At 42.2% G+C, this 22,710-nt stretch overlaps 1 protein-coding gene across 1 annotated transcript in view; it reads right to left on the reverse strand.

The window, feature by feature from the left end:
• Nucleotides 1-22,710, reverse strand: part of robo3 (roundabout, axon guidance receptor, homolog 3 (Drosophila)) — a gene marked incomplete in the record, with an annotated part of 138,740 nt that overhangs the window by 14,785 nt on the left and 101,245 nt on the right. Inside the window, 9 exon segments of the mRNA XM_034232726.1 lie at nucleotides 4,605-4,883; nucleotides 5,840-5,994; nucleotides 6,136-6,175; nucleotides 6,629-6,868; nucleotides 9,597-9,780; nucleotides 10,928-11,052; nucleotides 12,852-13,068; nucleotides 13,860-13,981; nucleotides 14,059-14,225. Coding sequence (XP_034088617.1) covers nucleotides 4,605-4,883; nucleotides 5,840-5,994; nucleotides 6,136-6,175; nucleotides 6,629-6,868; nucleotides 9,597-9,780; nucleotides 10,928-11,052; nucleotides 12,852-13,068; nucleotides 13,860-13,981; nucleotides 14,059-14,225 — 1,529 coding nt within the window.

Here is a 22,710-nt window from a genome sequence, read left to right on the forward strand (position 1 = left end):
CAGGCAGGAACATAGAACCATAACACCTCTATCAGCTGACACCAACAGGCAGGAACATAGAACCATAACACCTCTATCAGCTGACGCCAACAGGCAGGAACATAGAACCATAACACCTCTATCAGCTGACACCAACAGGCAGGAACATAGAACCATAACACCTCTATCAGCTGACACCAACAGGCAGGAACATAGAACCATAACACCTCTATCAGCTGACACCCAACAGGCAGGAACATAGAACCATAACACCTCTATCAGCTGACACCAACAGGCAGGAACATAGAACCATAACACCTCTATCAGCTGACACCAACAGGCAGGAACATAGAACCATAACACCTCTATCAGCTGACACCAACAGGCAGGAACATAGAATCATAACACCTCTATCAGCTGACGCCAACAGGCAGGAACATAGAACCATAACACCTCTATCAGCTGACATCAACAGGCAGGAACATAGAACCATAACACCTCTATCAGCTGACACCAACAGGCAGGAACATAGAACCATAACACCTCTATCAGCTGACACCAACAGGCAGGAACATAGAACCATAACACCTCTATCAGCTGACGCCAACAGGCAGGAACATAGAACCATAACACCTCTATCAGCTGATCCAACAGGCAGGAACATAGAACCATAACACCTCTATCAGCTGATCCAACAGGCAGGAACATAGAACCATAACACCTCTATCAGCTGACGTCAACAGGCAGGAACATAGAAACATAACACCTCTATCAGCTGACACCAACAGGCAGGAACATAGAACCATAACACCTCTATCAGCTGACGCCAACAGGCAGGAACATAGAACCATAACACCCTCTATCAGCTGACACCAACAGGCAGGAACATAGAACCATAACACCTCTAATCAGCTGACGCCAACAGCAGGAACATAGAAGTATACACCGCTATCAGCTGATCCAACAGGCAGGAACATAGAACCTAACACCTCTATCAGCTGATGCCAACAGGCAGGAACATAGAACCATAACACCTCTATCAGCTGACGCCAACAGGCAGGAACATAGAATTATAACACCTCTATCAGCTGATCCAACAGGCAGGAACATAGAACCATAACACCTCTATCAGCTGACGCCAACAGGCAGGAACATAGAACCATAACACCTCTATCAGCTGACGCCAACAGGCAGGAACATAGAACCATAACACCTCTATCAGCTGATCCAACAGGCAGCGAACATAGAACATAAACACCTCTATCAGCTGACACCAACAGGCAGGAACATAGAACCATAACACCTCTATCAGCTGATCCAACAGGCAGGAACATCAGAACCACTAACACCTCTATCACGCTGACACCAACAGGCAGGAACATAGAATCATAACACCTCTATCAGCTGACACCAACAGGGCAGGAACATAGAACCATAACACCCTCTATCAGCTGATCCAACAGGCAGGAACATAGAACCATAACACCTCTATCAGCTGACGCCAACAGGCTGGAACATAGAACCATAACACCTCTATCAGCTGACGCCAACAGGCAGGAACATAGAACCATAACACCTCTATCAGCTGACGTCAACAGGCAGGAACATAGAACCATAACACCTCTATCAGCTGATCCAACAGGCAGGAACATAGAACCATAACACCTCTATCAGCTGACACCAACAGGCAGGAACATAGAACCATAACACCTCTATCAGCTGATCCAACAGGCAGGAACATAGAATCATAACACCTCTATCAGCTGACACCAACAGGCAGGAACATAGAACCATAACACCTCTATCAGCTGACGCCAACAGGCAGGAACATAGAACCATACAGTAACACCTCTATCAGCTGACACCAACAGGCAGGAACATAGAACCATAACACCTCTATCAGCTGACACCAACAGGCTGGAACATAGAACCATAACACCTCTATCAGCTGACACCAACAGGCAGGAACATAGAATCATAACACCTCTATCAGCTGACGCCAACAGACAGGAACATAGAATCATAACACCTCTATCAGCTGACGCCAACAGGCAGGAACATAGAACCATAACACCTCTATCAGCTGACACCAACAGGCAGGAACATATAACCATAACACCTCTATCAGCTGACACCAACAGGCAGGAACATAGAACCATAACACCTCTATCAGCTGACGCCAACAGGCTGGAACATAGAACCATAACACCTCTATCAGCTGACGCCAACAGGCAGGAACATAGAACCATAACACCTCTATCAGCTGACACCAACAGGCAGGAACATAGAACCATAACACCTCTATCAGCTGACACCAACAGGCAGGAACATAGAACCATAACACCTCTATCAGCTGACACCAACAGGCAGGAACATAGAACCATAACACCTCTATCAGCTGATCCAACAGGCAGGAACATAGAACCATACAGTAACACCTCTATCAGCTGACGCCAACAGGCAGGAACATAGAATCATAACACCTCTATCAGCTGACACCAACAGGCAGGAACATAGAACCATAACACCCTCTATCAGCTGACGCCAACAGGCAGGAACATAGAACCATAACACCTCTATCAGCTGACGCCAACAGGCAGGAACATAGAACCATAACACCTCTATCAGCTGACGCCAACAGGCAGGAACATAGAACCATAACAACTCTATCAGCTGACGCCAACAGGCAGGAACATAGAATCATAACACCTCTATCAGCTGACGCCAACAGACAGGAACATAGAACCATAACACCTCTATCAGCTGATCCAACAGGCAGGAACATAGAATCATAACACCTCTATCAGCTGACGCCAACAGGCAGGAACATAGAACCATAACACCTCTATCAGCTGACACCAACAGGCAGGAACATAGAACCATAACACCTCTATCAACTGACACCAACAGGCAGGAACATAGAACCATAACACCTCTATCAGCTGACGCCAACAGGCTGGAACATAGAACCATAACACCTCTATCAGCTGACACCAACAGGCAGGAACATAGAACCATAACACCTCTATCAGCTGACGCCAACAGGCAGGAACATAGAACCATAACACCTCTATCAGCTGACGCCAACAGGCAGGAACATAGAACCATAACAACTCTATCAGCTGACGCCAACAGGCAGGAACATAGAATCATAACACCTCTATCAGCTGACGCCAACAGACAGGAACATAGAACCATAACACCTCTATCAGCTGATCCAACAGGCAGGAACATAGAATCATAACACCTCTATCAGCTGACACCAACAGGCAGGAACATAGAACCATAACACCTCTATCAGCTGACACCAACAGGCAGGAACATAGAACCATAACACCTCTATCAGCTGACGCCAACAGGCTGGAACATAGAACCATAACACCTCTATCAGCTGATCCAACAGGCAGGAACATAGAACCATAACACCTCTATCAGCTGACACCAACAGGCAGGAACATAGAACCATAACACCTCTATCAGCTGACACCAACAGGCAGGAACATAGAACCATAACACCTCTATCAGCTGACGCCAACAGGCAGGAACATAGAACCATAACACCTCTATCAGCTGATCCAACAGGCAGAACATAGAACCATAACACCTCTATCAGCTGACACCAACAGGCAGGAACATAGAACCATAACACCCTCTATCAGCTGACGCCAACAGGCAGGAACATAGAACCATAACACCTCTATCAGCTGACACCAACAGGCAGGAACATAGAACCATAACACCTCTATCAGCTGATGCCAACAGGCAGGAACATAGAACCATAACACCTCTATCAGCTGACACCAACAGGCTGGAACATAGAACCATAACACCTCTATCAGCTGACGCCAACAGGCAGGAACATAGAACCATAACACCTCTATCAGCTGACGCCAACAGGCGGGAACATAGAACCATAACACCTCTATCAGCTGACACCAACAGGCAGGAACATAGAACCATAACACCTCTATCAGCTGACACCAACAGGCAGGAACATAGAACCATAACACCTCTATCAGCTGATCCAACAGGCAGGAACATAGAACCATAACACCTCTATCAGCTGACGCCAACAGGCTGGAACATAGAACCATAACACCTCTATCAGCTGACGCCAACAGGCAGGAACATAGAACCATAACACCTCTATCAGCTGACGCCAACAGGCAGGAACATAGAACCATAACACCTCTATCAGCTGACGCCAACAGGCTGGAACATAGAACCATAACACCTCTATCAGCTGACGCCAACAGGCTGGAACATAGAACCATAACACCTCTATCAGCTGACGCCAACAGGCAGGAACATAGAACCATAACACCTCTATCAGCTGACGCCAACAGGCTGGAACATAGAACCATAACACCTCTATCAGCTGACGCCAACAGGCAGGAACAGGGAGACAAAACCCTGAGAGCACAACACCCAAGGTTGCAGGTGCCTGTGCTCAGTGAGGGCAGAACAAACTGATCAAATGGGTCAAAGTTATGGGCCTAGGAGAATATTTCCCCAACATTCATGGTGTATCAAAAAAAGTATCCCACATAGATAATATTAAGCAAGGAGGCGAAGCTAGTCCGTCTTAATAAAGCGGGGATGCGTTGGCAGGATGTGGTCCTCACCAGTGCAGCGGTCCGGCTGGGCATACTGGGCCCCAGAGGGCCCGGGCTGGGGGATCCAGTGTCCCTCCTCCTGCTGCTCGTTGTTGTGGGACCCCTGGGTGTGGGTGGGGCAAGGCGTGATGGAGGTGGAGGCGTAGGGGGTGGGGGAGGTGTGCTGGGCGTAGGTGAAGCCGTGCATCTCCTCGTTGGTGGCGTCGATGGTGCTGTAGATCGGGCCCTCAGTGGAGCCCCCCATGCTGTACTTCTCCGTCTGGTTCAGGTAATTGGAGATACCCGCTTCTGCAGGGAGGGGGGGGGGGTTAATAACTCTACTTATCACCATACTCAAAACCACTTTCACTTATGAAAAGCTGCAGCAACAGCTACTCAATTTATAACAATATACAATTATATTATTATTTCTTTATCAAGAGGTCAAGGCAGCAGTTGTTATTAATCAGAATCAGAATTATTAGTAATAAAGTATAATGATACAGGCGAAAAGTGTTTTTGTGACAGTAGTTCCCTCTACTGAAAATATACATTGAAATATAATGTATTATATAATATAAGTAGCAATAATGTGCAATATAATATCATATATACGGAGCCCTGGAGGGTTCATAGAGAGAACAATAAATAAAACGTGGCCACGTTTTACTTTCTCGTTCGCACGAGATACCTTCTCGTGCGAACGCTTTATTAACTCGTGCGCACGAGTTAATAAAGCGTGGCCACGTTTTATTTATTTGTTTCTCTATGAACCCTCCAGGGCTCCGTACATATAAGATATATAAACAAAATAATTAAAGTAAAATGTCCAATAAAAGATAAAGAGTCAAGTGCCAAAAAGTTCAAAATATGTCAAAGCTTGAAAACAAAAAAGGATATTTTATTCTGAAATGCATTTGGTACCTCTATTGTCCCTTGGAATGTGTCCGTTTTTATATATATAGCTTAACTATTTTAATTATTTAGACTGATGTTATTATTGTTTTGGGACCATTTAGTATCTAGGGTTGGATTAGTCTTAGAATATTGTATTAGTATTAGATTTCTAGATATGTTAGTAATATATATTTTGAATAGGTTTTGCTTAGTGTCTGAGTCCCTATGCTACAGCTCTGGACAGCTTATAAGTGTGTCCCAGTTCACATATCTCCAATATGTCTCATGACTCTAGTTGTATTTTTAAATGTTCTGTTAATACATTAATTAAATTGAACACAGGCATGTACTGAATAGTTTGTTCCTACCGTTGTAGTATCTCTCGGCGGTGTCGTGGTTGGTGGTGCAGCAGGTGACAGCTTCCTTCCCGCTGTGCACCAGGTTGGTGGTGGGCCAGGAGTCGGCCAGCCACGGGTAATTTCCCATGCTCCCCCCCAGAACCCCCGGCCTGCAGAGGAGACTTCTGTTAGTGTGGGGGTCACAGTACAACAGTCACTGACAGTGAGAAACATCTACAATATCAGTCCAGTCTAGTACTGTGAATTCAAAGAGAATACAGAGAGATGGCAGGATATAAATGGACTGTAGGATGCTATTCAATTACCTTCCATTGAGTCCTGCTCCCTCTACATGAGGAAAACCGACTGCAGGAGACAGAGAGGAAGAGAGTGATGAGAAGCAGCTTTGTAGCCTCCTTTGCTTGCAGTGTATGTTATTGTTACGCAACACAATGCTTATTCTCAAGATCAGCTGTTCCCACTATCACAGAAATGTGCAAACATGCATTCCAATTTAAATGTTTATTTTCCCTTTAAAAAAAAGAAATATAATTATTTCGCCTTAAAAGAATAAAAACACTGAAAAAACTGAAAAGTTGAATGAGTTAGTTGAAAGCAATATAAATAAGTTGAACCTTATATATTTTGTTCAAAGTTAATATTATTGGGTTCAATTAACCTAATACAGTTGTCTGTTGACATAATACATTTAATTAGAGTCAACATTACAGTGTTTTCAGTGTATGAAAAGTTTTGGGCTGCGATCTGAGTGCTTCCACAATAAGACATCACTGTGTCCTCCACCATGTGGGCCCTGACCTGCGGGGGTGTAGTTGAAGGAGGCGGTGTAGTGGCTCAGCTCCTTCCTCTTCTTGCGGCGGCAGTAGATCCAGACGCTGAAGCCCATGAGGATGACCCAGCAGGCCCCCCCGATGCCCGCGATGAAGGCCGGCTGCTTCACCACGTCGGTGATCTGCTCCGCCAGACTCACGCTGCTCTCCTCGCTGCCGTCGCTGGGGCCCCCCCCGCCTGGAGCAGAGGGCGCTTCAGCTGGCAGCTCTGGGGGAAGAAACGAGACGACAAATCAGATCAACTAAAGTAAGGCAAGGCAAGGCAAGTTTATTTATATAGCACTTTTCAACACACGGCAATTCAAAGTGCTTTACAAAAAATGAAAGAGATTAAGAAAATGGCATTTAAAATCAGTCATTAAAAAGAAAAGCTAATAAAATAAACATTAAAAGAAAAAAATACATGGATAAAAGTTACAGTGCAGTTTAAGATATGAATAGTTCAATTAAAAGCAGCGACAAAAAGAAAAGTCTTTAGTCTGGATTTAAAAGTAGTCAGAGTTGCAGCGGACCTGCAGGTTTCTGGGAGTTTGTTCCAGATATTTGGAGCATAATAACTGAACGCTGCTTCTCCATGTTTAGTTCTGACTCTGGGGACAGAAAGCTGACCAGTCCCTGAAGACCTGAGAGATCTGGATGGTTCATCATTTAGCAGGAGGTCAGAAATGTATTTTGGGCCTAAACCATTCAAAGCTTTATAAACCAGCAGCAGTATTTTGAAATCTATTCTTTGACACACAGGAAGCCAGTGTAAAGACTTCAGAACAGGAGTGATGTGATCCACTTTCTTAGTGTTAGTGAGGACTCGAGCAGCAGTGTTCTGAATTAGCTGCAGCTTTCTAATAGATTTTTTAGTGAGACCTGTGAAGACACCATTGCAGTAGTCGAGTCTACTGAAGATAAAAGCATGGACAAGTTTTTCCAAATCCTGCTGTGACATTAGTCTTTTAATCCTAGATATATTCTTTAGGTGATAGTAGGCTGATTTAGTAACAGTTTTAATGTGACTGTTGAAACTCAGGTCAGAGTCCATGACTACACCTAGATTTCTGGCTTTATCTGTTGTTTTGAACATTGCACACTGAAGCTCAGCGCTAACTTTTATACGTTCTGCCTTGGCTCCAAAAACCATTACCTCAGTTTTATCTTTGTTTAATTGGAGAAAGTTCTGACACATCCAGTCATTGATTTGTTCAATGCACTTACTCAGTGTTTGAATTGGAGAATAGTCTCCTGGTGAAATTGTTACGTACATTTGTGTGTCATCTGCATAGCTATGGTAACTTATTTTGTTGTTCTTCATTATCTGAGCCAGTGGTAGCATGTAGATGTTAAAGAGAAGAGGCCCCAAGATGGAGCCTTGAGGAACCCCACATGTCATATTTGTCAACTCAGATGTGTATTTACCTATAGAAACAAAATTGTTTCTGTCCTTTAAGTAGGATTCAAACCAATTTAGAACTGTTTCTGAAAGTCCCACCCAGTTTTCCAGTCGGTCTAGTAATATGCTGTGGTCAACAGTGTCAAACGCAGCACTGAGATCTAATAATACTAACACTGAAGTTCTGCCACTGTCTGTGTTTAAGTGGATGTCATTAAAGACCTTTACAAGAGCAGTCTCAGTGCTCAGTAAGTGGAACTACAGATCATTACATCATCTTCTTTGTTGATCTGTTGTGCTTCAATGTCTTTTAACCAAACCAATAAAAACCTAGTGCATAAAGTTAAACATCAATCAAAGCCTATTGTATATGATTGAGCTAGAGCCGTAGAGACATTATATAATATGATACTAACCAGAGAGTCTAAGGTACCTGGGCACAGAAACTAAATGCAAACTTCCACATTAATAACATTTAGCAGGTTTACGATTGGCATGATTGTGTAGAGTGTTAGCATGTTAAAATATGATGTTGTTGGGAAAATACTGAATGTTCCTTCTATATCAGAGTAGCACATGATAACACAGGCCCTACGTAGCTGTGCACGTAGCCGGATGTATGACTACATGGATGACGCTCATGAGACACTGTGTTGAAGTTATGATAGCTATGCTCCTAAGATGATGACACAGCCCTGCATAGAGAGATAGGCATATGACTGTCATGTGTATTGCTTACGCAGGCCTTAGCTAATCTGAGCTAATGTCAGAATACTGCTTTGAACCGGTGTTCTTCCATCTTGTTGACTGTAACTCCGTCTCTTGTATATCAGCATATGAAGGACACTGTTCTGGGAACTATTTGTCCCACGCAGCTCTGTGTGTGATGACTACTTCCATTCTTCCAAGGATAATAAATACATGTATCCTGATATTGAAGATCAAGCCGGTGACGAGTGATATTCTAACAGATATGAATCTCTTTTATTCTGCATAGATGTGCTAATAAAGGATTGGATAATAAACAAGAGGGTTTAGCACTGTTCATGACTATAACAGACTCATATTTTCTTTACAGTCAAAAATGATATTACAGGCTGCTCCTTCAATACTTTTATATTTCTGTTTACTTTTTTCTAATAATAATAATACATTTTATTGATATAGTGCCTTTAAAATGTATGCAAAGACACATTGACAGATACATATCAAAATTCATACATAATAAAACAACACACCTAAAATAAAATATTGCTATTTTTTGTATTTATGCCATGGCTATGTCTTTATCTGATTTTATTAAAGTATGATTGCCTCTTTAATTAAAATGTTAGACTACTGTTTGTATTGTTGTCTTTTATCTGCTCTGTCCCTTTGCTGTAACAATGTACATTTCCCCGCTGTGGGGGAAAATGAAATGATTTCTGATTCTGAAACCCTCAGGATTCATCCTCTGGGGACATTGAATGTGTGCACAGAATGTCATGACAATCCCTCCGAACGTTGTTGAGATATGAAACTGTTATTCCTGCAGCTGTTGGTGTGGTGGACTCACTGATGAGCACGGACAGTGGCTGGCTACGGGCCCCCACCCCGGCGCTGGTCACCGCCGCCACCTCCAGCTGGTAGAGCACGCCGGGCACCAGGCCCCTCAGCGCCGTGGACAGAGTGTCCCCGTCTACCGTCCGGTTGATGTAGTACCGCGTCTGGTTGTCTCCGCCGCTGCCCACACACCAAACCTGAGGGACACAGATTTATTTGTTCTGCTCAATTCTCTTTTAAATGTATTAGTGTATGAGATCAAGCTGAAAGTGTATTTGCATTTATTCCCTGATGAAATCACTAACAATGCTGCAATATTTCATCAGTGTGCTGTACTCTCAGATATTCCCTGTGTTGGATGTACAGTAGAGATTGAACCTGACCACTAACCAGTGAGTTCTGAAGTCTTAAACACAGCCTCAGGATTTCTGTTGCCCTGCATGGAGCCAGAATGAACTAAATATTAAGGTCATCTAGAGACAGAATTCTCTGGTGACTGTCTAATAACCCCCAGCTCCATTATTTGTGAGTAGTTTGAATTTAATTGAATCAATCTTCTTATTCTTAAAATGTGAACATTAAGGCGAGACACTTCAGGATGACACATGAATCTTTCTGTACTGGGCAATTCAACCGGGTAACAGTTTTTGTCTTATTGCTTATACAAATATTTTTCTAGTAGAAAAAAAACTTCAAAAGAACACATTTAGGTGTTTAATTTAAGTGAGCATTATAAAATGTGTTATTTGCATATTTTCAAATACAACTTCAGAAGACTTAAAACTATTATTGTCTTTCATTGAACTTTCATAGTAATGTCTATTAGTTAATGTTAAACTATTCATCTGACATTCTTTGAACTTGTATGGAATTTTACGATACACATCTGTAAAGGCTGATTTCTCAAAACAACTAACAATATTCTGAAGGTTTTAAGAGAGGGCATTTTTCATATATTTATCATATATTAGAGTCATATAACATTTACATTTTTAAAAACATTTTTATAGTTGCATTTAATACGATTATACATAATTTGCATATAAATAATCAGAATCAGAATTATACCATAAAACCATAACATTTAAGACTAAATGTATTACAAAACATTGCCTTAATGTAAGTAATGTGCTGATTGAGTTTTGTGGTTAAAATGGAACTTTCCAACATGTTGAGCCCTATCCAAGTATGGTGACATGTCCCCTGTCCTAAAGCAGTGTTTTCTCTGCGTGTTCAATGTGTTCTCGCAGCTTTGTGCTGTTTATTATATATGAATTCTTAGGTGGTGGTGCTTGTTTCCTGCAGATAAAACAAAGTGACAGTTGACCGGGCAGAGGTATTTACCCTGTACTCCTGGATGATACCATTCTGCATCTCGCTGGGGGGGGGCTCCCAGGAGACGCTGATGTTGGAGCTGTTGCTTAGCTTCACCGTCACCACGGTAACAGATCTCGGTGGGGCACTGGGGACTGTGAGAGGCAGAATTTGGAGTGAGTACGCACATTTAAAATGACAGTGGATAAAGGGAGGACATGTAAAACACAAGACAAGAAACATGAAAGAGAGCTGTATCAGATGGGGAAATTAATTATTTCTTAAAAAAGTTAATAATAGTTTATTTTCCCCAGACTAAGCTTCTCGGGTCGATCCAAAATGCTGATGGCGTAAAATATGTGCTCTCTTGTTTTTAATCTTGAGTTTGTATCAGCTCATATAACCCTGATAAAAAACCTCAGGCTGCAGAAATAGCAGTGTGTGGAGGGCGAATTGAATGAAAAAAGAATCAATATAAATGAACCCAGAAGTGCGGAGGATATAAAATTAATCGCCAAGTGAGATAAGATTACTGAGATTAATGTGGTGTCAGACAGGCTAATAAACGTCCGATTCCAAGGCCCCGCAATGTCAAAGAAGTCAACCTTGGTTTATTTAAAGAGGACATATCATGCTATATTTTAACCATATATTGTAGCGCCATACCTATATAAAGTATATAAATATAGTTTTTTTTTCAAAATACCAAACAGATCCTGCATTTTAGCCATGCCTCATTTCGCTCTATTTGCTCTTTCCAGCCCTGTTTTTGCAGGGGGCTGATTCTGTGAGCTGCAGCTGACCACGCCCCCCTGCAGGAGAGGGCTCTGAGATCAGCTGCTAGGCTGCAGCGGGGAGAAGAGGGGGACAAAAAGAGATCTCCGTCCTCTGTGTTTTATTCTTATAGAAGTAAGAAGAGAAGTAACGGGGCAGAAACCCTCCTTTTTACGCAGCGGTCCAGACATAGACATCAAACGGCGACACATATTCAGTTGCAGTTACTTTGGCATTAGGGCAGGGATATCTAGATACTTTCCAAGGTTTGACATAATGAATTGTGCTACTTTTAAAGCAAGCAACGATGTTTTCAAATCTGTAATCAAAAAGCTCCTCAAAAACACTATTGAAGCAGTTCCTGCCGTTGCTACGTTAGTTCAAACAGTAACAACGGACTATTTTTCTTAGCGGATGCATGTCAATTTAAATAAATACATACAACTATTTTTTAAATCAATAAAATCATTTTCTAAATCCATAAAAGCATTTCAATTAATATTGGGAGTCATATCGTTACTGTGTTGAGAATGTGGCCATGTAATAAGCGGGGAAATGTGCACATTGCATAATGTGCCTTCATGCCGATCTAGATCCCTCCGCTTCGCGTCGGGCTCCTGATCAGCCTGTCTGTGTTCTTTTCCACATAATGACCGCGTCGCTGCACATTATCCCTTACATATAGAGTCATTATTCATTTGTTTTAAAGCAGGAGGCGCAAACGCTTGCCTCGGGGAGGGAGAAAAAGAGCCACAGCGGAGAATAAACAGAAGGGCAACCATGGCAACCATGCAAGGGAAGTCTTCTTCGTTGCTTTTGTGGCAGACTACAGCGCCACTTACAGGCCTGGCATATGTACTACAGCGTCTCCAGCGCTTTCGAGCGGCAATGGCCGGCCGTGGCCCAACCTCTCATTCCCCTGATAGGTGGAGAATTAACCACTAAGCGGAGCACCACTTCTGTGACGTAGAAAATAATTCAAATCTGGATCAGTCTGTATCAGATCCGTTGCAGCCCCTTTTTTAGAGATTTGGGGAGGAAAAGAGAGAGGGTTGTGTTCCCTGACACACCGGGGACACATATTCATGTATAAAAGACGTACAAGAGTGCATTTTGCATGATAGGTCCCCTTTAAAGAGGATTTCTGTGCATCTCTTTCAGAAGCCACAAGATGTATCACCTTCTTCTGTGGTTCGAACCAGTAACGTCCGACTGTCCTTTCCCTGGAATTCATCGAAATATGGACGGATCTTTATCTCGTGCTCGGTTCCTTTAAGCAGGTTGGTGAGAGTGGTGCTGCGTTCAGAGGGGGAGTTGATATCCTGCAGGAGCCAGGACCCCCCGCTTGGCCGGTAGAAGAGCCGGTAGCCCTGCACGTACTGAGACTGACGGTCCACCTGAGGAGTGGACAGAGGGGGACATTTGAGAAAGATAAGAGGAAGGAGACGTTTAGGAAACATCTGGAGCATGGACTGGAAACAAAAGGAGAGCTCTACCTGATGGCAGACACTGAAGGTTTATTGGAAGTTACAGCCGGAGAGACGACAAAAACATTTGCAGCAACGAAGTGAAAACGCTCATGCCCAACCAACTCTGAAGATCTCTCACCCAGCCTCATGTATTTAGCTAGTTCTAAATAAATGTCAGCAGGAATAGACATAACAAGCAAAGCACTGTGGCTCCTTGCTAAGAGAATATTTTCCAAAGTGTAGACAATTCCCCGATAAGATGGACTACTTAAAAAAACATTCCAATTTGGGATCAATAAAGTATATCATAACTTAGATGTCCCTAGAGCCAGCAAATATCCCGTATCAAGCTATGCGTGACCCACAATGAAAGGACTGAAACACTGACTTTAATTAAATGTATTATATCTGATTTCACATAACTCTATTAGGTTAGTTGAAAGCAATAATAATAAGTTACAAAATATTAGATTCAACTTAATTATGCATTCCACTAACCTTAAACCTCTTTCAGTGTACAACAAGCAATAATAAGGAGACAAAGTGGCACTCCCATGCTTTAGCTCTGCACGGAGAGTCGAGGATAATAGAAAGTGATAAACTAGGTGAAAGGTCTCGGCACATGTCAAATATAATCCTCAACAGGAGAAATGGGTAAAATGTGTCCATTCTGAACCTCCAAAGCGTCCTTCCTTAAAATAAAACAAAGAGCCACTCACGGTCCAGGACACTCTGATGGAGGACGTTGTCAGGGTCACGGGCTCCTGCAGCTGGACGGCCACCTCCCCCAGCTCCCTCTGCACCTGCCTGTGGTCCACGCCCTGCCCAGTGGGACTCACATCTGTGGAAACACTCATGTTCACTCCTCTGCTACAGTTCTCTGTGTGAGTCATGTTCTACCTGAGAGTGCAGACTGACCTTGGGTCCTGACGGGCTCAGAGATGGGGCTGGGGTCGCTCAGGCCGTAGGCGTTCACGGCTCGCACGATGAACAGGTAGATGGTGTTGGGGAGGAGGCCGGTGATGGTGTGTGTTTCCATCTTCACCATGTCGGCTACAGTCTGCCAGGTGCTGCCTGCTGATTGGCTGAGGAGGAAGAGAAGAAACAACTGAGGATCAGTTTGGGATCTTTACCGACCAGCTGCTCGCCGTTACAATAAAGTCTCCTGCGCATCAAAATGTTTCCTGAGCAAAACTCATGTCTCTGTATTCACCATTTTTACATCAGCAACAATTCACTGGAGAGTTGAAGCACCTAACATAATTACTTATTTTACCTTCCTTACAGAATAACAAAAATATACTTAAAAGGTACATTTTTAATGGAAATAACTTTTTGTTAGTTTTGCTCAAACTGTGACTATATCCTGACAGTAGTGCATTGAACAGATAATCTACTCCTAATGGTATTAGCAATATTCCAGCACCAACAATCAGAACGTTTCTTCTCTGCTGTGATTGGTAGTTTTCCATCAAGCAAGCTGAAGGTATCAACTGATTTCTAAAGTAGGCTATAACAGGAAAAGTAATGAATGCAGACATGTGACTATTATACTTAATATAACAAACGACAAAAGCTGGTTGAGGTGAAGTGCAATATTTGCCTTAAATGTAAAGAATTAGAAATACTCAAGTAAGTAACATTTACATGAAATGTGTACCTAAAGTCTGAGTCTGCTATTCTGGAGAAACATGTTGATATTTGAACTCAAAACTCAAACTAATACATGCCTCCTTTCACTTCAAATCGTAAGCATGTGTTGGATCTACATCTCGTTCCCTCCCACCACTCTCCTCCTCATCCATCCGTCCTCTCCCCTGTCCTAGCTGGGAGAGGTTTGTGTGGATCGATCTGAGACATCTTTCCCCATTTACAGAGACAGAACTGTGTGTGAGCACTGGCTTCTTTGCAGGGCCCACAGAACAGAGAGCTAGTGGACCGTATGAAATATTTGGAAAAAAAAGGTTTCCTGGATTACTGTCGATGACTCCCCCTGTACTTAACTTGTAAATGTTAATGTAGACTTCCTCTAATATGATGTGGGCAAAGTCACTCAGAACCAACACGTTTGTGCTCACTAGAAGATCTGCGAATAATACAATGTGCAGTCCTGTTGAATAATGTAATGAGGCCTGTTAGGAGGAACAGCTGCCAGTAGAAATAAGGGCATGTTCTCAGCCTTGTGGCACTCCCCAGGTGCTTTACCCCCCACACCCTTCAACCCCCTTCCTTTTTCTCTGTGAATTGATTGTCACCTTGGCAGAGCGGCAGTCACAGATGCCTCTTCAACCATTTGTTTGACACATTTAGATTTTCCCCAAGGGTACTGTGCAGGTTCCTGCTGAACTAGCTCTGTGCTAAACTGCACAATTAGACCAAAGAAGGAAACCACTGGAATGAATAATACTCATCTCATTTTGCGTGTGTGTGTGTATGTGTGTGTGTGTGTGTGTGTGTGTGTGTGTGTGTGTGTGTGTGTGCAGGCTAGATTCAAGGTTACTCTGTGGAGGAGATGCTCAGAGGGAGTTCACAAACAAGGCTGTGGCCTACTGGGAGAATAGAAGTCTGTCTTGGTACTTCAAATAAGCGCGCACACACACACACAGCACCTCAGGATAGGAGATGTTATTGCTGCCATCCCAGCGGAGCCCTCAGCTGCTTGACACAGAATCAGTCTGTTACCTGGGAACGCTCGGCCGGTGGACGATCTGATTAAGCTCTGCTGGTGTTCCTCTCTTTATCAAACTATCAACAAGGACACATTTCCCCAAACCGCTGCCTTTCTCTATCTGGAGGCCTCCTCCCCGCTCAGATAAATCTAATAACATAACCAACACAGTCTCACTCCCTGATCCAATAGCAACGCTTGGTCAGGGTCCTTTGGCGTGCAGTTGTGACGCACCAAGTCTCTTTCAGCTTCATAAACGGACGCAAATAGCTTTCAACTGAGTGCAATGTATTCCCATAGGCGGTTTTTGACGCTCAGGGAAGCACCGCATCGGTCCATAAAGGCTTCTCAATTCTCTAATTTCCCCTCCTCGACTCCTCGAATCCTCCGGTAGTGACCCGGAAATGGATTTCAGCCATGTTGAAGGACATTTCTCTAAATGCACATTGAGGACCGAGCATCGAGGAGGCTCTCTGGAGGAGCTATAATCGAGGATACACTGATGGGTCCTCCACGGCTCCTCCGCGGATGTATTTCCGGGAACAGAGATGTTTCAAAGAGGCGTGACGCACAGCCGGACTTATCTCAGCCAATGACAGCTCTGCATGCATCCCCTGGATATTATTTTATTAACTGCTTTCATCGCAACGCGATGTTTGCAGTGAGAACAGCTGTGAGGTCCGTGCAGAAAGCAGAGCAGTGTGTATAATATATATCACTCAGTACGAAAAAACACTATAGTATTACTATTAAGAATTACTATAGAAATACCACAAAAAACTGCTATAGTATTTCTATGGTGTTTTGGGACACACTATAGAGAATTACTTTAGTAATACTATAGAGTTGGCTATGGTGATCTTATAGTGAAGTTACAGTTATACTATAGTGTTTCCTGTAGTATTTCTATGGTTTTTCGGCCATTATAGGAAATTACTATAGTTATACTATTGAGTTTTATGTAGTATCACTATAGTGCTTTATATATTATTTCTATGGTTTTTTGGAACACACTATAGAAAATGACTATAGTAATACTATAGAGTTGGCTATGGTGATCTTATAGTGAATCTATAGTTAATTAGCTTTAATAATGATGTAGTCATCCCTATAGTAAGCATGGTATCAACAAGTTAGCAAGCAGAGCAGTTTCAATTTGAAAGATAGGGACTTTATTAACAAAATAAAATACATTGTTCACAGAATATGAATACGAATAACTTAAATGTAAACAATTGACAAGAACAATTTCAGGCTCGAAACAGAAATGGTTGGGCGATGAAATGAAGTTATTTGCACTGTAAGAGACTGTCAACGCACTCGCACTTTCTCGCCACATCTGGCCGAACAATGAAACCTAGCCAAAGTAGCTAGATAGCATTAAACATATAGCTGCTAATGCTATCAATACAATGCCGATTGAAGAATGATGGTCACAGAAAATAGTGTAAGCTACATTAAGTTAAGATAAAATAAATATAATAAAAAAGAAGAACGGCCTAAAGGAAAATAATTGTCATCCAGGCAGCTAAACTCAAACAATAGTTAGCTGTTCAACATTGGCAAAACATATTTATTTAAGTTTAAAAATATTTATTTAGCCCCCTAGCTTGCTCACATTATGACAATATATCTGCTCACTTTGTTAAAAACGTTTTGTTTCTGTAACTTACCTAGAGTTAGACTCTCCTCCGCTGACATCCATCCTCCACAGCAGCCAGAGGTGAAATGGCAGTTGGGACATTTGATGGACAGTTGGACAGTTGAAAAATGATACATTTGAAATAACTCAACTGTGATTGTGCAGGACAGTGGATAGACCAGGGGCGTCGCCTGGACCTGGAAACATTCGGGGCTTAGCCCACAGTGGCGGCGCTACAGTCACATTTTCTACTGCAAGACTCCCCACACGCACATACACAATTGCGCCATCTGGTGTCACAAACGTGTGCCTGCATTAGCTTTGTTACGGCAATGGATTGTGGGAGATTCTCATAGCACGTGAGGATCTCTTGAAGGTAAGGTGCCTGTATTATCTCGGTGGACAAAATGTATGTTTTGATTTTATAAGGACAATAACGTACTGTTGTGTTTGTTTAGTTTAATGTTAATTGTTTAATGCTCACAGTCACAGCAACATGTTTTTAGTGTGATTGACTATTTGTTTTATATGATTTATCAACGTGATCATCAATAGCTAATCTGAGCACCAGAACCCAGCTCACGAGTCCTTTTATGCTGTCCATTGAAATGCAGGTATGTGAGTTTTGTACACCAGTTTATTTATGTTTAATGTTGCTCCACATGATGCCTTGACTACAAAGTCTTCCATGTTTCTACGCTTCTTCCTCTGTGTCACAGTTTCGGGAATATCAAGATCATTGCACAGGGCCTTGGTCTTGTCATAGACCTCATGTGCTTTCTCGTTACTTCGGTAACTTTTCAGTGTGTTCTCAACTGCTGTTTTGTAATCTACTGCCTGCACCAAGTCAATTGTTTCTTTCTGCAGGTATTTGTGCAGGCCCTGAGTGGTTGAGAGCAGTGTCTGGAACATGACAGCATGTAGATGGTACTGAATTTTCAAAGCTTGCTTTCCAGTCCCTTTGCTTGAGGGGCTGAAAGGCTCCCTAAAGTCTTGATCAAAGCAGGGAGGTTTTTGACATGCCCAGCGAACAAGTTGTTTGTCCCCTACCTCTAGCTGTTTCTGAAATGTTTGCAATCTCTGATGGTGGACAAGAGATGTGGAGAAGAAAGAGTAGAGACACTCCAGGAGACCAACGCAGGTATGTGAGTTGTGTACACCAGTTTGTACAAGTTTAATGTTTCACATTGCTTGTGAAAAATATACTACCACTATACGATCACTGATGTTTTGTTGTTGACTGGACACTTATTTTGTAAAAGAGATAGCATGAGAGGATCTCTTAAGCAATGCAGCTCACGTGTCCTTTTTATATGCTGTCCATTGAAATGCAGGAAAGTAATCAGCTCTGAGTGATCTGTTGACGAGGGGACACTACACCGGAGTTACATAAGCAGAGATAAAGTGCTATTTTGAGGGGAACTCACCTCCTCTGGGGGGGCCGGGCCATGCTCCCCCAGGAAGATTTTTTTTAAATATTGAAGTTAAAAGCATCAATCTTGTGCACTTTGAGAGTAACATTAAGAGATATGGATACATCTCTCAACATCCATATGTCAAAAAGAAATCAAAGAATCAGAATCAGAAACGGGTTTATTATTTAAAAACACTTCATTTTCCAATTAAATCATAAACTATGTCAAATTATTAGAAGTTGTTAGTAATCAGATTAAACAGAAAAAAGGGATGGAAGGAGGAACTAATAATCCCTCATCACTTGCTGTTTGCGGTTGAAATGATCTCTTTTGCTGGCCAAACATGCTGGATGGAAAGCAGTGATGTCTCACTTGCCTTGGCCCTGTATCTGCAGTCCCTAAATCAGTCATGTTACTCATTGACTCTTGTCTGTTCTGGTGTTCCTGTTCATTGTTGTCTCCATTGTCGTTCTTGTCTGTTGTATCTCTTTCTTGTGTGTCCTTTTTCCTGTTCTCCTTTCTTCATCCTCTACTCTGTTTGGCTCATCTGTGATGACTGTGTAGGTAAACACAAACAAGTATGTAAGTCAATCAGTTTCCAGCTCTGTCAAATAAATGAATTTCAAGATACACACATTTGTCTTCATTAAAATGAGTGTCACCACACTGTCACAAAATGTAATACTAACCAATTGAAAATAGTTAAATGTACATCTCTTGTAGATATCACTGTTAGAGTAGTTATCTGCCAATAGGACAGAATCATTCCTATACAAATGCAGTTTGAGTAATTCACTTAATATATTTACTTAAAACTTTAATATAGTCATTTTCACTTAATACTCTAATATAGTCATCTTTCTGCATTCAACACTAAGGAAAGCTGTACAATTTGACATGATAATGAGGAAAAAAGGCCTCCGACAATGCAGATCATTTTTTGATCATATCAATTTTAAGATGGGGGTCAAGGCTTAACATTTGGGAGCATAGTGTCCCTTCCCCCTTTCAGGAGCCCCACTGGATTGGCTTTGATCTGAAATATTTGTATAAAAAGCTTGTTAGCTGGCTGTCCATCTCATAATGTTCACATAGAAACTAGCTGTCAATAGGAAATATAAATCAGAAGAATTATATTTTCATGCAAAATCTGTCACAAAAAGAGGTTGCACATTTAAATGCAGGTGTTGTTATGGCAACGTCAGTGGCCAGACAGCCACATTTACTGCTGCAAATACGTTCAAATATGCTGTCGATACGTAAAGCAGTGGCAACTATGCCACCATTTCAGCTGACTTTTTCTCAGAAATACTGTCACATAACATCCATATATATATATTTCAGTGCTAGGTTGATGCTTAGCTAAGCTAACTATGAATTACTTTAACTGACAGGACTCAGGAATCAGGATCAACTGTGTACTACTAAGTAGTAAGGTAGCTTCTAGCTTCATGTCGAACACAGACAGTAATTCAACATTTCCCAGAGAGCTTTCTTTGAAATCACCAAGTAACGCTAAAAAACACAACATTTAGATTGTATGACAAAGTGTTTATTTAATATATCTGGCTAGCTATAGCTACTTGCTAACGGTTTAGCTTACCCGCGCGATTCAAAGTAACGTCAACGTAGCTATAATGTATGCTTTGCTTACATGTTCGCATAACTTGTAAGTTTACTGACAGGTACATACCTTGTTCATCTCGCTCAGGTGGTGGCTCTGGGGTTGTTGTGTGAGCCACCACTTGAGAGTTGCCGTCTTTTTTATTAAATAAATGTCTAATGTCCATCTTCAGAATCTCCGCGTCCGGGGCTGACAGTTTAAAGTTTAAACATTGTCACAGAGGAGAGGTACGTACCTGTCAGCCAATAAAACACGTTTATTTCCATGCAACTCTCTGATTGGTCTGGTGGCGTCGTCTTGCCTCTGTGTTGCATTCACTGAACATGGGAAATTACAATTCTGCCGTCCGTCCTATAGGTAAAGTAGGTTAATGTATTATATTATTGAGGGAGAATTTGTCCGGGGCTAAAGAAAAAACATCCGGGGCTAAAGCCCCGGATGCCTACCCCAGGCGACGCCCCTGGAATGTGTTGACTATGTGCATTTTTATTTTTTTTTACACACATGTAAAATAGTTCAGAAATGACACTGAATGTGTTGAATTGCCTTTGACACAGCAGTGTGTTAAAAAAAATTACACATTAATTCTAGGAGTGTAATTTTCCAAACACTAGAGTGGCGAAGTCACGCCCATCTACTTCCGCCCCATGGTACCTTATTTCTGAAAAATTATGTATTGAAGTCAATGGGGAAAAAGATTATCTTTCGATCCCGTTTGAATTGTGCCATGAATTACACATATGATGTTTGTCAATCTTAAAAAAGAATTGCCATGTCAAAAAAGTCAGTTTGTCTTAAAACTGTTGAAATATAAGACTATGAAAAATACGCAACTAGAAAGACTACAAATCCCAGAGTCGCGCAAGTGAATTTAGCTAGCTGACATTAACGCAGTGGCGAGCCGTGACTTTTATACCTAGGCCCTCTGACCCCTCTTCCCTCGAAAAAAAAGAAGAGATATTACGTCACAGCGTATACTTCAGCGGAATATCAAAACAGCGGCCCGGGGTGCAAAACGCATCAATGACAGCGACCCTCTACCACACAAAACAACACCATTTATATAAACACCTATCATGACAGGGCACCCACAGCCAAGTAACAATTACAAATGAATTAAGTCGGCACGGCGGCCCACATTGAAAATGACTTAGGCCTACCTTTGATGATCAAATCACTGAAACACAAAGTCCATCCTCCTGCCATTTTTGGATGAAGCACTTGATGGCGGGTCATGCAGCTGATCCTTTGCCACTCCAGTTTATCATTGTAACTCAATCTTGAAAATGACTCGGTTAATAATTTCGCAACGATGTCATCACTATCACTGAAGTGAGCCATCATGAACAAACTTATGCTAATTATAAATCTATCGATCATAAATCTATCGTTTAGATTTATGATTCGAAAATAATAAAAGTAGGGTAGACATGTGGATATTATCCGGCTGAACAAAACGTGCATCTTACAGGTTCGTTTTCCACAGACCTTATTTCGAGCTATTTTCCAAAATCCTATGGAGAAATCCCATGTCGGAGAAATCCCATGTCGAGGGAATCCCATGGGAATCCGAGCGAAGCTTACGTCCGGGTTTTAGGACGCGTCACTGCACCACTTGCATATACCTCACAGCGGGCGGAACTTGTCATAAAGTCCGCGAAAATAAAGCCGGCCCATTTAGAGGGAAGATATGATTGGTCAATTGTACTGTCATTCGACATTACTCTCTCATTGAGTTACTATAGCTGGCTCTCTACCTCATTCACACCAACGCAACTCCGGTTCAAGCTCCGTGCTAAAGCTTTTCAGGTTCAGAACTAGTTCTTCGGTTTAGCTCTGGCTCTTTTCACACCGCCCAGAGTCCGACTGGTGATGCGTCGTTGCGTCATCGTTTGCGTCATGACGTAACCGTTTGCGTGCCTGCTTCATAAAGCCAAACCGCGCGGATGAAATCAGTTGCATTAATTTCTTATGGCTCTATCTGCAGCTTTTCCGGAGTCATTTCTGTGGTTTAGTTATATTCTTATAAAAAAGTGTACTCGTGTCAATAAAGGTTTTTTTAAAACACAACTGCTTCCGAGGTCGGTCTTATTTCTTAAGGTGGACTGAACCATGAGTGTGGAGTAACGTTGTATCTTTCATTTAAATGAACTGTAACCTAAGTTCACCCAGGTATGTAACAGCTGTTCTCAAATGAACACGTGAAGTAAAGTTTAATATT

This window comes from Gymnodraco acuticeps, unplaced genomic scaffold (genome assembly GCF_902827175.1).
Source record: "Gymnodraco acuticeps unplaced genomic scaffold, fGymAcu1.1, whole genome shotgun sequence".
Taxonomy (NCBI): domain Eukaryota; kingdom Metazoa; phylum Chordata; class Actinopteri; order Perciformes; family Bathydraconidae; genus Gymnodraco; species Gymnodraco acuticeps.